This window comes from Sphaerodactylus townsendi, linkage group LG04, assembly GCF_021028975.2.
Source record: "Sphaerodactylus townsendi isolate TG3544 linkage group LG04, MPM_Stown_v2.3, whole genome shotgun sequence".
NCBI lineage: Eukaryota > Metazoa > Chordata > Lepidosauria > Squamata > Sphaerodactylidae > Sphaerodactylus > Sphaerodactylus townsendi.
Window position 1 is genome coordinate 154,073,095 of NC_059428.1, and position 17,209 is coordinate 154,090,303.

Genomic DNA, 17,209 nt, shown 5'->3' on the forward strand with positions numbered 1-17,209 from the left:
TTTGAATCCCACCACCATGGGAACCTGTTACCAAAATTTTTGGATCCCACCACTGTTTCTAGCGTTCTGATTTTGTAATTTCTGCAGCTTTCAAAATCTGAGGTGAGGTTGAAGTGCTTAAGGCTTAAAGATGTTACGCTTTGGAGGGATAAAACACTTCATTTCTCTCCCCGTGTGAAGAAATTTTGGGGAGCACTATGGAGGCAGGGAACAGCCTTATACGACAAATTTTCTCTGTTTTGAAACAAGTAATTTTAAAGACACTTTTGTCAGTGTTGTGATCAGCAATTGAGGGTCCTCTCCCCCATAGATCTCCCTCACCCCTGCTTTAAAGTCAACTGAATTGTGCTGTGCCCCATGAAGATGTTAGTAAGTTTGTATATTCCTCCACCACATACTGGACCTTCGTTGTTGTAGAATGCTCCGCCTGGGTCCTAGCGCCTACCTAGCCTTGCTTCCCCCCCCCCCCCATCTAGAAATGAATCATCAATGCTTCCATGGTCAGTAAATGCACAAAATAATGGTTTTGACAAAGCCAGCACATAAGAATGAATGACATTTCTGATATTCGTTTGGGACTAAATGCTAATCCGGAAGCATGCAATGTTCTCAGTTGCACCTCAGCTGACTGTACAAAGTGTAGTGATTTGTGAATTCACAAGTTGATTATTAATTACTTAATTAATTAATTAGACTTATAGGCCGCCTCATCCCCGAAGGGCTCGAGGCGGCTCACAATACGGCTGTTCTAACGAACAGCAAGTCAACAGCATAAAACTTAAACCCCTTAAAACCTATGCAGCAATATAGATTAAAACAACAAAAGTTTTTTAAAACAAAAGTTGTTTAAAACAGGCGCCCAAACTAAGGCCAAAAGAGGGAGGGAATAGGCAGGGCCCGCGATGGCATCGGTAGATCAGGCCCAACCAGAATAGAAAAGATGGAAACAGTTAGTGATTGATTTGTTTGTTTATTTGATTCATTTGTCCCCAATGGGGACCCAACACAGCCTTCTCCTCTCAGCAGTAGCGCGCAACCCTGCGAGGTTGGCGGCTGACCCAAGGTCAGCCAGTGAGCTTTCATGGCATGAGTGAGGATTCGAACCTGGGTCTCCCAGATTCTATGCCAGCCCCCTTATTGAGTGAAAAAGTGATTCCTTTTCATCTGTCCTGAGCAGTGAGCAAGAAGGTGTCGTCGCTTCTTCAAAAGGTGTTTTTGTCGGTTTCTTTTCAGATGCAGTCTGATTTCTTTTTGCCAAAGCCAAAGAAATTGCGTAACAGACACCTGCGGAAACCGCTCGTGGTCCAGGTCAGAGAAAATGACTAAGTGGAATTTATGCTCTGGGTACTGAATGGGGTTTATGAATGGACTTTGCAGGGCCTCCTCTTTCAGGAGGCAAACTGGTTTCCCCTGTTGCTTGGATTCTCAGGGTTATTTTCCCTTTGTACAGTTTCCTTTTTGTGTTGCAGAGGCACACAATCCTTCCCTGCGGAGCACCTTTCTCCGGTACTTCTGCCCTCTTAAAGACCAGCATCTTTCAAAGAGCTGGAATGTGCATAGGGCAGAGAAGTGTGTCTGATCAACCGCAACAGGCAACAAGAAACTGCTGAGGAAACCAGCTTATGTGACTTCATTTATGTTTTCACATTGGATTCTGGGGTCACACCACTGTCGGGACAGTTTTGGCGCAGGTTTAGAGGGCCTTTGCTTTGTACTTGCAAACAAGTTTTTAAAGGACCTTTGCTTTGTACTTGCAAACAAGGCTCTGAAAGGCAGCCAAAGATGTTTCTCTTAAGAGCACCACTAGATCAGACCGACAGTCCATTTGAGCCCAGCATTTGAGCCCAAACTCTCTTATCTTCCCCCATCTTAGTTGCCCTCCCACCTGAGAATTCCCTAGCTCTTCAACCTTTCCTCGTAGGAAAACAGCTCCAGTCCCTTAATTATCTTATTTTCCCTCTTCTGTACTGTTTTCAAGTTCTTCTTTGTAACAGCAGATAGGTCAGACCGTGTTATTGTGTGATGGAACACATAAAGGGTAGCATTCTTGATAGGGTTGTTTTTTAACTTGCAAGTTTTTAAAGGGCTTTTGCTTTGTTTTCTTGCTCAGAGAACTCTGCTCCCCAGGCCATCTGGCAACCCTTCCCAGCATGTCTGTTCCTTCTCCATCTTGTCCAACTCCTCAGTAACAGGTAAGGCTCCACTGGGTACGTACTCAGTACTGGGTGTTTTCAGAGGATCATACTCGAGAGCTCACCTTGGCGCAGTACCTGTGTGTGGCTATAAGAGCCAACGTGATGTAGTGATTAAGAGCTGGTGGATTCTAATCGGGAGAACCGGGTTTGATTCCCCACTCCTCCACCTGAGTGACAGAGGCTTATCTGGTGAACCAGATGTGTTTCCACACGCCTACATTCCTGCTGGGTGATCTTGGGCAAGTCCCAGTTCTTCGGAGCTCTCTCAGCCCCATCTACCTCACAAGGTGACTGTTGTGGGGAGAGGAAGGGAAAGGAGCTTGTAAGTCCCTTTACAGGAAAGAAAGATGGTGGGATATAAATCCAAACTTATCCTTTTCCTCCTCCTCCTCCTCCTCCTTCTTTTTCTTCTTCTTTTTCTATAATCTGTTGAAGGTTCTTCAAAGCCTTTCCACAGCAGCTCCTAACAAGAATTTTTTTTGATTTGCAGGAAGAGGATCTTTCCGGCCAATCCACTCTTCACTTACTAAAGCAGCTGTGTCCCGCCCCATCATTCCCAAGGCTCTTCCAGCACAAGCCGCCAATCATCTGTCCAGTATGTTTCTCGTTGGAAAGGGGAAACCTAGAGGCAGTGCGGTTAGCATGAAGTGATATGCTTGCTGTGAAGCCAAGGGGGACCTCTGACTGCATTCCCCTGTCTTGCTCCGCTTCTAGTGTTTCTTGCTCTGAATGACAAATAGGATCTTTGTGTTGCTGGTGAAAAAGGACAGAGGTGTCCTCTTTGACCGCCCAAAAGGCTATGCCAAGAGTCATAGGACCTGCACAGGGACCCAGTATTGATGTAGTGGTTAAAAACAGTGACTTCTAATCTGAAGAACCGGGTTTGATCCCCTGCTCTTCCATTCGAGCAGTGGACTTTGATCTGGTGAACTGGGTTTGTTTTCCCCACTCATTCACAAGAAGCCTGCTGCGTGACCTTAGGGTAGCCACAGTTCATTGAGAACTCTCTCAGCCCCACCTGCCTCACAAGGTGTCTTTTGTTTATGTTATTTTATTAAATTTACAGACCACCCTTCCCCGAAGGGCTCAGAGAGAGAAAGGCGAGAAAGGGAAGGTGAGAAAGGGAAGGAGCTCGTGAGCCACTGAGACTCTGTGAAGGTAGAGAGAAAAAGTAGGGTATAACCCCCAACTCTTCTTCTGCTTCCCGTTAGCTTTCACACGGGAGCGTAGGGGACAAGGCGAATGTCTACTGTTTTGCTGTTGGAACTGCTGATAGTGAGGTCCCTCTAACGCTTTCCCTATTCTGTTCAAAGGTACGATCGATCTGGCAGCCCAAAGTGCTGGTATTATCCCAGGTAGCCCTTTGCCCATCCTGGATGCTGAAGGCTTATCAGGTGTTTCCCCGTTGTCTCCAGATGCCGTGACTGGAGTGGTCACAGGGCAAGACTCCACAGTGGGGCATCAAAACGGAGGCGCTGTGGCTTCTGTCATGGTTAGTTATTTTCCTCTTCAGTTCTTCCGAATAGTTTTTAGCACTTTTAACCAGGTGAACATGCGTACGCTCAGTGAAATTTGAACTCGGGGTCCAGTTTTCCCTGTTGCCTCCTTTCTACCCCTCTGTCACGCCCACATTCTCTCCAAATGAAGCAGACTTGAGGGTTAACGAAATCTGAGTTTATTGATAGAGAAATTGCAATGGATTTCTCAACTGGCTATTGCCAGAACTGATATTCACTATACATAGCAGTGGCTCCCCTGACCCTCCTACAAATCTGACCGACCTGGCCTTCCCAACTACATCGCTTTGTTTCTGTACCTGCTCTCTTCGTGTCAACACCGCGTTGCCATTCTAATCCCCTGTGTGAGATTGTCTCATCCAGACACGTGTGCTGTTTCATTACCCCGCCAACTATTTGGTGATAGCCATTTGAGCAATAAGCTCAAATAACCCTGTTAAAAAGGAGAGCCATAATGCTCGCCAGGTTTAATGTTATGCCTTCTGCCTTGTTACATGGCAGATTTAATAAGCAAGAAAAGGCTAAAAGATTGTGCCCATGTAACGATGGCTCAGTTGAATCTCTGGCCCACCAATTACTACACTGTCTCAGATTCAAGGAAATCAGATCCAAGTATGTGAATCTTACTCCTTTACATTTACCCCATCTCCCCGATTTAATTAGATTACACTACTTGTTGGACAACCCTGATCCTTCTCTCTGTATGATAGTGGCAGACTTTCTCCTGGAAATTACTAAACGCCAGTAGATTTCCTTCGACCTGTATTGTATATGCTTTTTAATCAGTTTTTTATTATTGTTGTACTGTTGTCTATGCCAATAAAGGCTTGCTTCTCAATAAGCTGACAGATCCATGGGCAGGGTATTCCTGAAAATCTGAAAGCTGCATCTGTTGAAAACGCAAAGAGGATCCTGGAGCTGGGTTCCTCTAATCTGCGTCCTGATCCTATCAGCCCAAACTGTCTCCTCTTCCTTGCGTTGTGGCACTTGGGGTTTTTCAGAGTTTGGGCAGCATGGTGGTTGGGGAGATCATCAAAGCAAACACAGGTGGCAAATAAAGCCCAAATAAAGCCAGCGTGGTGTAGTGGCTTAGAACAGGTGCCCTCTAATTTGGAGAACCGGGTTTGATTCCCCGCTCTGCCACTTGAGCTGTGGAGGCTTTTCTTGGGAACCAGATTAGCTTGTACACTCCAACACATGCCAGCTGTGTGACCTTGGGCAAGTCATAGTTCTTCGGAGCTCTCTCAGCCCCATCTACCTCACAGGGTGTTTGTTGTGAGGGGGGAAGGGAAAGGAGTTTGTAAGCCCCTTTGAGTCTCCTTACAGGAGAGAAAGGGGAGATATAAATCCAAACTCTCCTTCTAAATTAGGAGTAAAATGCCCAGTATTTGGCAGAGTTTGCTTACTTCCACCAGATTTTCCTATGCAAAGAGGCTGTTCCAGTCAGAAGGTGGCAGACCAGTCACAGCTTTTTCCTAAAAAGGTGGCACTCTTTGAATGTGTCCTGAGTGTTCTTGGCTGGCTTTTCCCCCCAGGGCTCGAGCACTGAATGTCGGGTTCCTTTCATGGGTCTCCCAGCACAGCCTGATCAAGAGGCAATCCCGGATAGTTTCCAGGTACAGTATGAGTTTGTTGAGCCGAACCCCCTTTTACTGATTTGTGACGTCCTGCTTTACCTGAGGATGCACGGAAAGGTTTGTATTATATGCGTTGATTGATGTCAGTTATACCCTGCCTTTCTGTTGAAGCAGCGGATTTACTCGGAGTAGACCACCTTGCAGGACGCAATGTAGACAATAACTGACAGACACACAGTCACCCGTCCAGTTCTGTTCATTGCTATCTACTGACAAAGTGCTTCGCCAGACCCACTCTGCTGTCTGTGCTATCTATATACAAAAGTGGTACCAATCAGGTGCCCTTACCTTATCAGGTTTTGCACACGGTACAAGCTGTGCACTCAGTCCTAATTTGCACACGGCACCTGCTAGAAGGAGGGTCCAGCTGTCATTTAGATTTTGCTCATCTAAACACATGTTCTGACACTTTCTGTATAAATATCAGTATTGTGGCAGATGTTCTTAAAAATCAAACACTAGATGAAGAAAATCAGATAAAAGCAGCCACAGAAGAGAGAGGGAGAAATGCAATACGATTAAGAGGGAGCCAGGTATAGGCTGATAGGCTGGGCTGATCTTATCAAATCACAGAAACTAGGCAGGGTTGGCCCTGAGAAGTATTTGAATGGGAGGCCACCAAGGAATTCCAGGGTCATGATAAGGAGGTAGGCCGTGGCCAACCACCTCTGAACGTGTCTTGTCTTGAAAACCCTACAGGGTTAGCGATAAGTTGGCTGCGAGCTGACAGCAAGCTAACAAACCAACAAAAACTTAGGATGATTTCAGCCAGGATAGAACTATTAAAAGTGGCGGTGGAACGGAAGGACAGTCTGGTGACCAAAAACCAACCAAACCCCCACTGGATGTCAAAAACCATCATTCGTTTTCCTTGAGGCCTGTGCCAGAAGTACTGAAGAGTCTTTTCAGAAATTTCTGCTGTGCCTCTTCTGGACTGAACTCTGATCCAGGGGACCTGGTTTTAGCTTCAGCCTTAAGTGGGAAGGACTTTTGAGTGACAGATCCCCAGCCCAAAAGCAGATGCAAGCAGATCAAAGGCCAAAGTTTCACTGGTCTTTCAGTACAGCACTAAGCACAGTTCGGACCATGCCCAGCTCATTGGAGTCTTGCCTCGTTGCCGTCCTCATCTATCAAAACGACCCTGTCTAGATTGGCTCCCAGTTGAATTCCGAATCATCTTCAAAGTGTGGGTTTTGACCTTTAAGGCCTTACGCGGCCTGGGACCCTCGTACCTTCGGGACCGCATTACCCCATATGTCCTGGTTCGACCTCTGCGTTCGGCAGAGGCCAACCTACTGGAGATCCCTGGCCCCTCAATGATGCGGCTGGCCTCCACTTGGGCCAGGGCCTTTACGGCTCTGGCCCCTGCCTGGTGGAACACTCTCCCTCCAGCTGTCCGGGCCCTGCGGGACCTTGGCGATTTCCACAGGGCCTGTAAGACTGAGTTGTTCCACCGGGCCTTTGGAGAGGCCAGCTGCTGAGTGTGCCCCCCCATTCCATCTCATGGGTTCTTAATACCATCAAGACCCATTGTCTCCCCACTCCTCCTTTTTTGGGAGAATTAAGTTAAGTTTAAGTTAAATAAGGTCTCTGTGCGATGCCTATCTTAGGAAGTAATTGCTGGTTTTAACTGTATTTATGGAAGCTACATTATGATGATTTTATGGTTTTATGTTGTACACCACCCAGAGCCCTTCGGGGATGGGGCGGTATATTAAATTAAATAAATAATAATAATAAATAAATAATAGATAGATAGATAGATAGATAGATAGATAGATAGATAGATAGATAGATAGATAGATAGATAGATAGATAGATAGATAGATAGATAGATAGATAGATAGATAGATAGATAGATAGATAGATAGATAGATAGATAGGACTGGACGGGGGGGAAGGGATTGTCAGAGAGGCTTGGGCAAAACTTCCAGCTCCCAGCTTGGCAGGAGCTTCTGAGCTTTAACAGAAAAGCACCATTGCAGCAGCATCAAAAAATGTGTACCAACCTCTGCGTGTTGCTTCTTTAACAGGGAACGCCAGTTCTTTCTCTGCCTGACCTTCCAAAAACCACGCTCCAGAACGGCCTCCCCGCTCCTCCACTTTCCTCCTTGGAAGCATCCACCAGCCGTCTTTCTCCCCCTAACGTCTCTGCCCTCTTGGATATCTCTCTTCCCGGGCCGCCTGAGGACGTGCTGTCTCAGGGAGAGCCTGCCACTCAGATCAGTGACTCGATCATCGAAATCGCGATCAGCTCTGGTCGTGATCTACGGTAGAAGAGAGCTGCGGCCAGCGTCCGAATGGCTCGCGGAGTGAGAAAACTCGGCTGCACGGAGATCAGCTGACACACGGCTCTGCTTTGGGGACTCCTCTTCTCCCTTGAGGAATTTCCGTGGAAGAATGTTCACTTGAAGGGAAGCTGCGCATTTAAAACACTTGACTGACTCCTTGTCGCTCTTCTGACTTGCTGATCACTCTATGTATTTTTGATAGAATTCCATCTTAATCATTTTGTCTGTAGATCCCGCGTGGTGTAGTGGCTAATAGCAGGTGGATTCTAATCTGGAGAACCGGGTTTGATTCCCCGCTCCTCCACCTGAGTGGCAGAGGCTTATCTGGGGAACCAGATTTATTTCCGCACTCCTACATTCCTGCTGGGTGATCTTGGGCTCCGTCAGTCCCTCCTACCTCACAAGAGGAAGGGAAAGGAGCTTGTAATCCACCTTGAGTATCTTTACAGGAGAGAAAGGGTATAAGTATACCCCAAATCCCTGGGGTATAAGTCCAAATTCTTCTTCTAATGGGGTAGATGAGGGGTGTCTAACTCAGGCCTTCAAGATGTTCATGAACTACAATCCCCATCGGTCCCTAAAGCTGATGGGAATCGTAGTCCATGAACATCTGGAGGGTCAGAATTGGTCGCCCCTGGGGTAGATCCTACTCCTGGGAATCTTGCAGGGAAGAAAAGCTGAAAAGAGGCAACGAAATGCTAGCTTGTAAGCAGTCCCTCATATAAACAGACCTGCCAAGGACTGTACCACGTGGGTCCTCTGAATATTTGAATTGTCTGCAATCTATTGGGAAGAAAATCAAACAGAGCTTGGCTGAAGGAGGGTAATAATGAGTGCCAAGGTGGGCAGCTTTTTAAGGTTGCCCAGAGACTACAAACTGTGTCACTCCACAGGAAGAACAGTGGGAAAGGCAGAGCAAAGAAAGAGTCCCCTGATCGGTTGTCAGCAGCTGTCAGCTGCCTTTAGACAAACGGTCAATAATTTGGACTCTGGATATAAAATCAGAAGCCTTTATTGGGTTGTTCGCGGAGACTCAAGGGGCAGGAAGCCAGATCTGAGGATCCCGGCTTCTTGCAAACATATTTATTCCTTTTGGTTTCCCGCTCAAACTCCCCCTCCCATCTTCCCACAGATTAGTAGAACAACAAGGTGTGAAAAGCTTTGTTATGGAGTTCCGAATGCCTCAAGGCCAAGCGATAGTCTTCTGCCAAGAGACTCCTTCCTCCCCCTTCCCTTGACAAGGTCGCCTACTTACTATGTTTCCAAGCACAGTGATTAAGAACAAAAGGTCCATTAACATAAGACAGTTAGGTATATGAAAGGCTGCTTCCCCCCTGCCCAACAAGGTGTGGCCTTGATGCGGTGCCAAGTAGGGCTGGAGAACACACCTTGTTGTTCTACTACCTGACAAGCTTCCATCTTGGAGGGCAAACAGCTACTGTTGTTGAGCGGATTGGAAGGGAGCAGTCTGGTACTTCGCTTCCTGTGTAGGCCTCCCCGAATCCCTGGCTGGAACAAATCGAGAAGAGCTCCTTTCTGCCCTAGCGGGCGCTGTCACCTACTTCAAAATGCCTGTTGTCCACTTTAAGAACTTCCAGCCTTGTGTCTGATTGGAGCAGTCACTGAGTTTGTCCCCTTTCTTTTTGTACTTTGCTTTCACAGGAGAAAATGTTTCTCTGTCTCCGGCGAAGCTGAACGGCAGCGACACCTCCAAAAGTCTTCCGTCCCCTTCCAGTAGCCCTCAGCAGAACTGGATTGCCTCTCCCACCCATGACCCGCAGTGGTACCCCAACGACTCCACCGACTCATCCCTCAGCAGCTTATTTTGTGAGTGTCTCAGTCTAGGAAATGTGTGCTGCCTCCCTCAGCTCAAAAGCATCTCTGTTTTCCCCATTAGGCACTTGTTGTCCAAAGCACTTATTCAGGCTGTCTGAGGCCCCTTCCGCACAGGCGGAACAATGCACTTCCAATCCACTTTCAGTGCACTTTGCAGCGGGATTTTACTGTGCGGAAAAGCAGAATCCCCTTGCAAACAATTGTGAAAGTGGATTGAAAGTGCATTACTCTGCATGTGTGGAAGGGGCCTGAGAGCCAGACAACTGAACAAGAGCATTTAAACTTTGAGTTTAGAATAGAACCAGGTATAGTTTAAGTGAAATTGCTTAACTCCGGGAAGGTGAATTCGTGGGGGGAGGGTGGGCTTAGGGAGGGAGAGGATCTTACTTGGGAGCAGCGGTGGCATAGTGGTTAAGAGCAGGTGCATTCTAATCTGGAGAACCAGGTTTGATTTCCCGCTTTGCCACTTGAGCTGTGAAGGCTTATCTGGTGAACCAGATTAACTTGCGTACTGGGTGATCTTGGGCTAGTCACAGTTCTTTGCAGCTCTCTCAGCCCCACCGACCTCTCAGGGTGTTTGTTGTGGGGTGGGGAGGAGGAAAAGGCGATTGTAAGCCTCTTTGAGTCTCCTACAAGAGAGAAAAGGGAGGTATAAATCCAAACTCTTCTTCTTCTTGTATCTTTCCTCTTTCCCCCATTTTCACAAACCTAACGTTTCTGCTGCTTCTTCGTCTGTTTTGCTTTGCAGCGAGCTTCCTTTCCCCAGAGAAGGGCCGGAAGATGCTGCCAAACTCCCTGGGTACCACGGGCAGCACCTCCTTGTTGGGACCGAGTTTGCTGGATGGGAACTCCCGGGACTCCTTCGTGTCTCGTTCTATAGCCGATGTTGCCGAGGTACGTCTCATGGTCAGTGTCACGGTTGGTGTCCGGCATCTGCAGAAATGCCCGACGGGACCCTTCATCAGGCTAATGTTACAAAAGGCTACCTAGAAGCATAGAATCAAGAGCCATCCGGTTCAACCCCCTGCCATGCAGGAACACACAAAGTACTTCTGGCAGTTGGCCATCCAGCCTCTGTTTAAAAACCTCCAAAGACTCCACCACACTCCAAGGCAGCCTATTCTGCTGTTGAACAGCCTTTACCGTCAGGAAGTTCTTCCTAACGTTTAGGTGGAATCTCTTTTCCTGCACTTTGAATCCATTGTTCCTTGTCCCAGTCTTTGGAGCAGCAGAAAACCAGCTTGCTCCCTCTTCAACATGACACCCTTTCAAATATTTACACATGGCTATCATTTCACCCCTTAACCTTTGCTTTTCCAGACTAAACATACCCAGTTCCCTGGGGCAGGGAATCCTAAGCCCATGATCTTGCGTCTCTGACGCAACACTGCCTAGAGTACTCCCTGCCAGAGCTTGTACTTTACATAAGAACATAAGAACAAGCCAGCTGGATCAGACCAGAGTCCGTCTAGTCCAGCTCTCTGCTACTCGCAGTGGCCCACCAGGTGCCTTTGGGAGCTCACATGCAGGAGGTGAAAGCAATGGCCTTCTGCGGCTGTTGCCCCCTAGCACCTGGTCTGTTAAGGCATTTGCAATCTCAGATCAAAGAGGATCAAGATTGGGAGCCATGCATCGACTTCTCCTCCATAAATCTGTCCAAGCCCTTTTTAAAGCAATCCAGGTTAGTGGCCATCACCACCTCCTGTGGCAGCATATTCCAAACACCAATCACACGTTGCGTGAAGAAGTGTTTCCTTTTATTAGTCCTAATTCTTCCCCCCAGCATTTTCAATGCCTGCCCCCTGGTTCTAGTATTGTGAGAAAGAGACAAAAATTTCTCTCTGTCAACATTTTCTACCCCATGCATAATTTTATAGACTTCAATCATATCTTTGCTTCTGACCACTACTTTGCTTCTGACCACTAAAAATCATTGCCATTGGTGCATGCAACATTCCCTTTGCTCTCCCTTTGCAGGTAGATTCCCAGCTGGCTTGCATGATGAACGAGAACAGTATTGATTACATCTCGCGTTTCAATGACCTCGCCCAGGAGCTGTCCATGCCTGAACCAACCCGCCGAGAAATCCTCTTTGACGGAGGGGGAGGAGCCAGTGGCGGCCCTCCCATCGGCGACCTCTCGCAGTGAGCTCTTTCAACCAGCTGGCTGGTGGAGACCATTGGACTGACTCTGAACCTAGAGAGGAGGGGCCGGCGGCCTAGCTATGCAGCTCGAAAACCTTGGGTAGCTCTGGCGGGAGCGTGCCTCATGCGAAGAGCAGCAGCATCTTCGCGCATCTACCGTTCCTGGAATGTGCAATATGCTAGGAACAACACAACCGGGAGCAGTATTAATGGAAGTTTAACACATTGTAAGCTGGGGATTAAGCAGAGTTTACACAACGGACCCGGACTGGCGGTCCAAAATGGTCTGGGCAGCAGAATCGACAAGATACCTTTTTAAAAACAAAAACAAATTTTAGTAAACCAAAACTCTTTATTGTGGTATCCACATGGTGGGGAGTGGGGAGTGTATGTGTGTGTTTAAAATAACTCATCGTTTCTCAAGTCGGTCACAGTTGGCACGGTTGACCGGTCCGGTCAAATCAATATTTTTTGCACTTTCCATAACAGGTGGCTGTTAGTCCTGCCACGCTTTTGCCAGAGTTCTTTCTCCTTCGCTGTAAAGTTCATCGACATTCCAGTGTGGCACGGGAAGCCCGTGTCGGTTGCCGTTTTCAAGGGCTGGGGTCGCTTGCTGAGGAGTCTTTGAACGTTGTTTCTTTTGTCTGTCTTTCTCCCAGACTGCTCCTTCACCAAAGGGCTTGCGTATTGCAGTTTTCTCTTGAGGGCTGGAAACTTTGCGAAGGGGCTTCGGTTATGGTCCCAGTTATCCACACCCCCCCTTCCTTATTTTTTATTTCCCTAAGTGCTCATCGTCTCTCAATGCACACCTGTGCAGAGTTACTTCTGTCTAAGCCCAGTGATTTCGGCTCCGCACAAGGTTCAGCCATCGGTTTCAAATCCACCTTTTAAAAACAAACAGAAAAACCTGTACTCTTTCCTGTGACGGGAGAGGTGACGTGGTTTTCAGATGCAAAAACTGTGAGCTCTGGGCCTGCTTTAATTTGCTTCTCCTGCCTATCTTGCTTGTGCACTTGCAGCTGTCACCTGGTGGGTCCAAAACACCCTTGCTTCCACCTGGACACGTGGGCTTGCTGATACCTGGAATCCTGTCCCAACAGATGCCTGGTTCCCAGTCCCAGTAGATAATCCCAATGGACATTTAATGCCAGTCTCCAGTCCCAATAGACAGACTAAATTAAAATGTGTTTTTATTTTCTCCCTGTGTCTCTCACCACATAGCAGGAGATTGTGTGTATGTGCGTGTGCCCCGCCACCCCTCTTGACCATCTAGCCGCTGTTCAGCTCCTCAGCTGCAGCGATATGGATTGCTGTTTGTGTGCGGTTTGTGAAACCCTCTTGTCACTATGAATAGGACTTGGTTTGCGGAATATGTACTGTGCCCTAGGGATGCCCTCTGGCTGCCATGTGGGTTTCCTCAAGCATTTGATTGGGGCATGCAGCATCGGGAGTTTGAACAGCGCAATCCTAAGTGGAGGCCGTTGACAGCATGAGCACAGAAGAGCGTAGTTCTCCTTAGACTCACCCTGTAGCATAACAGGAGGGAAGGGCTGTCACCAGAATTGACTATCCCAATTAGAGGGGGGTCCAAAAACCACTGCCAGTCGCTAGCAGCTCCTTGATTTTTGGGACTCCCCCACCCCCCACTCCACCCCTCCAGCCCTTAAAAATAAGAAACGCACTCTTCCTGAATGTCGAATTCAGTTTGGCATTAGGAAACCTTTCCGGGCTGGGAAGTTGTGTGGCTTTTCATACGTTCGCCCACTTGCTCATCACTTGGCTGGGAAGTTCTTAGCAATCTCAGCTTTCATAGGTAAAGGAGGTTGAGAAGCTCAAAACTGCGCCAGGATTTGTTTGATTATCCTTTTAGCACGACCCCTTGGCTTGAGATTGTTGTTCCTTCCTGTCACACGGTTGTTTTTTTTCGTGGAATGCTGTCATAATCACATGTGAACACACGGGCACACGGGCGCACACACACACACACACACACACACACACACACACACACACACACACACACACACACACACACACACACACACACACACACACACACACACACACACTGTCTTATTCCCGTCCACATAAATTTCTCAGCGCTGCAGGTCATAACGGCGGTCCAGTGGCACATAAGTGCTGCACACAGCTCCAGCGGTTTTCCTGTGTGTGTTTTTTAAAAAACAAGCAGATGGTTCTTTTCGGTGTGGAGTACCTGGGTGCCAGAAAAACACGTCCATTGTTGAGAGGATATCAGAAACCTCGTGCGCGTGTAGGGGCGTTGCTTTTCCAAGTTTTGGGTATGCATTTGGCAACGTGGCCGAGATTATCACTATGTTGAAAAATTATTGCTGCGCCTGGCTGTCGGGTTTTGCCTGCGCCTTTAAAGCAGATCCGGTGTTTCTGGTGTTTTGTCATTCCAGCTTTCTTAGCAGAGGAGACATCTTTGGCATGTGGTTGTTTTAAAACAAACCTTTTCTGTTTCCATTTCGGGGCAGCTTCAGGTTTTATGAGGAGCGTTCAAAAGTAGTTAATGTTGATACCCTCGGTGATAGTTACAGGTTGGCAATGCAGAAAAAGAAAGGAAAAAAATGAAGGTGTCACTTGCTGGTTTTGGATTGGAATCAGTGTGGTATTTCCACTGGGACTTCTGGCTGTGGGACATGGCTATTCCTGGAGATCCTTGAGCAGAGAAGTCCTTGTTCCATTGGAAATTGGATCGTACCCTTTCATTGGTCATTATTTTATATATTTGCCTTTCTACCCCTCCAATCTCCCAAGGGACCCGAGGCTGCTTACATATATGGACATAATAAAAAATGCAATAGTATAAAAACAATACAAAAATATGAACATCAAAATCAGCTAATAACAAGTTGGCATAACAACCTGTCTGGCTACACGAAGGAGAAGACACGCATGTCGCACCCAGGCGAAGGCGATGGGACGGTGTTACCAAAAGGGGTGCCCAGCTGGCCCGACAGAAAAGGCCTGGCGGAATAACTCCGCTTTACAGGACCTGTGGTACTGAGACAGATTCCACAAGGCCCAGATGTCATTAGGGAGTGCATCCCACCAGGCCGGGGCTATAAAAGCCTCCTAGTCTGTGCTGATGCCAGCTGGACATCCTTGGGGCCAGGGACCACCAGCAGATTCCCCTCCGCAGATTGGAGGGGTCTTCAAGGATAATAAAATGCAATTACGTTTGTATTTTACCTCCTCTGACCTTCTTGCGTTCATAGGCCCCCTTTTATAAAATGATGACTTTTGCAGGGAGCAAAGGTGGGTCCGTGGGGTGTCTGAATAGAACACTTTATTTACGGTCAATGACCAAATATATGTGGGGTGTCTGGATTGTTCCCTGCTCTTTAATGGCGTCCTGCTTATCAGATCCATGGGGTTTCTGGATTGTCCGTGTGGTCTCTGGATTGTTCCCTGCTCTTTAATGGCGTCCTGCTTATCAGATCCATGGGGTCTTTGGATTGTCCCTGTGGTCTCTGGATTGTTCCCTGCTCTTTAATGGCGTCCTGCTTATCAGGTCTCCGTCCCTCATGTGCTGACAAACACCCATTCCACCACCAGCCCCCTAATTCAATGAGATAGAAAGTTGTCATGGCTATTTTTATGCATCATGAAGGCAGCAGATTAGGCTGGACACTTGGAGTATGGCTGGAGCATCAGAAAAATTAAGACAAAGTTTGGAAACAGCCAAGTGACTGCTGGATCAGCACTAAATAGCGATGTCTGTTGAGCAGATCCTGCTGTTTCAAATGTTTTGGGTTCCCATATATTAGAACGACCCGTTTCCTCCAAGCTATCAATAACCACATCCTTGGTCTCTGATTTTTTTTTTCACAACCTTTTTCACAGTAGGTTTTCACAATCTTTAATTGGCCTTTTGTCTCTCTCACATGTAGCGTTTGGATTTTATTTTGGTTCCAGGTACGTAGCCCTCATTGTTCAAAAACAAATGCTAACTCTGACCATGCAGTAATGTTGGGTTCCTTTGTCCATTTGATTCTAGCGCCGTGTAGAAGACCAGCTAGCCTCTTCGAAGGCAGTTTTTGGGGGCAGCTTGAATTGTACTAGGAATCGGGAAGGAACATTTTTGAGTGTTTTGTCGCTGGGTACATTTCATGCAAGTTCTGAGTGACCTGTGGACAGGGTTGCTTCTAAGCGAAATTTTCCAATGGCCTCATTCCACGTTGACCCATTAGCGATTTCTGAAAAGCATCTGCCTTGGCGTTCTGTTGACATGGCACGATTGACTGACGAGAGCGTAGTAAATTGATCTATTTCAGAATTTGCGTGGAGGGATGGCAAATTTTTCCTTTGGTCCTGTGGATCAGAGCAGTGGCAATCACGTACTTGTGGTAGTAGCCTGTCGTGTGACATTTAAAAGGACCACAAGCCAGAGGGTGGATCAGCCTCATTTCTGGAGTGGCTGTGTAGGGTAGTGACGGATCCACTTGGTTTGTACATCACTTTACTGCGTTTCTGTAACTGGTAGGAGATAAAGACTTCAAGAATTCCAGCAGCACAGGTGCCATTGAAAGGAAATGAAATTATGCAGGAACAATTTTCTCATGAGTGGAACCCCATGGCGACACAAAATAAGAGGTATTTTTCCTCCCCCCATACTATTTTATAGTGCCTTCCTAAGCAGAGTTACACTCATTGACTTAAATGAACTTCAAGGGATGTAACTGTGCCTATGACAGCATGCTTTAGTCAGCGTTTATCCCCTGGTTTGGATTTCTTCTCTCCAGCAAGTTTTAAATACCTTGGATCACATTGTGTCTCCTGGGATAAGTCTTGGCTGCTGCTCTGATGGATCCTTTCTGGGGGTTTTGCGTTGTGTTTTTAGGGTGGTCGTGCTTAGTTTTCTTTTTTAAACACACAGATACACACATCAGAGGCATTTGTGAAGAACAAACTACACTTTGGTTTCCCCCAAACCCTTTCCAGATTTTCTCCCGACTTCACAGTGAACTGTATACGCTAAAGAGTGAAAACGTTTGCAAGGAATACAGCGACGAGTTATTCGCGAGTTGCCAGAATGGGATAACCCTCTTGCAACTTGCAGCGGGCTCTGTCGCTGTTTCTTTTAATAATAGTTAAGCCATATCATCTAAGGTTTTTGGCTTGTTTTGAGATGTGAATTTGTTTTATAGATAATAAAGTTAAACATATATAGTGTATGTATAAAGCTGGAATGCTTGTCCTTACTGATTTTTTTGTACCATATTGTAAACTATATTATTTATTCTTTATCAACTTGTGGGGGGGAGGTGTTTGGGTTATTTAATATAAATATACAAAAGCTGTTAAAAAAACTTCCTTTGTTTTAAATTTCCAATTCAACTTGTAAAGCTGTTTTTATGATTGTGCATAAATACATACTAATCCTTGGTCTAATTCATGGATGTGCTGTTTGTCACTGTCTAAACATGGTCTTCTCACTGGGAATAAGACTCCCCTTGTGGAATAAGAGAGGCAAGAATTGGCTTTCAGAATTTTCTGTATATGTTGCCTAATCAAAATATGGCTTGTGTAACAGGAGAGCTGGTTTGAGAAGTCTGCAGACTT

General features: G+C 46.8%; 1 protein-coding gene across 1 annotated transcript in view; it reads left to right on the top strand.

Annotated features, from left to right (window-relative positions):
• Nucleotides 1-17,038, top strand: part of CRAMP1 (cramped chromatin regulator homolog 1) — a 41,268-nt gene extending 24,230 nt beyond the window's left edge. Inside the window, exons 6-15 of the mRNA XM_048494180.1 lie at nt 1,234-1,308; nt 2,111-2,192; nt 2,686-2,790; nt 3,509-3,687; nt 5,248-5,328; nt 7,383-7,621; nt 8,987-9,009; nt 9,303-9,467; nt 10,225-10,370; nt 11,454-17,038. Of these exons, the coding sequence (XP_048350137.1) occupies nt 1,234-1,308; nt 2,111-2,192; nt 2,686-2,790; nt 3,509-3,687; nt 5,248-5,328; nt 7,383-7,621; nt 8,987-9,009; nt 9,303-9,467; nt 10,225-10,370; nt 11,454-11,624 (1,266 nt within the window). The 3' untranslated portion in view covers nt 11,625-17,038. The remainder of the gene's footprint in view (nt 1-1,233; nt 1,309-2,110; nt 2,193-2,685; nt 2,791-3,508; nt 3,688-5,247; nt 5,329-7,382; nt 7,622-8,986; nt 9,010-9,302; nt 9,468-10,224; nt 10,371-11,453) is intronic.
• Nucleotides 17,039-17,209: the final 171 nt, after the last annotated feature.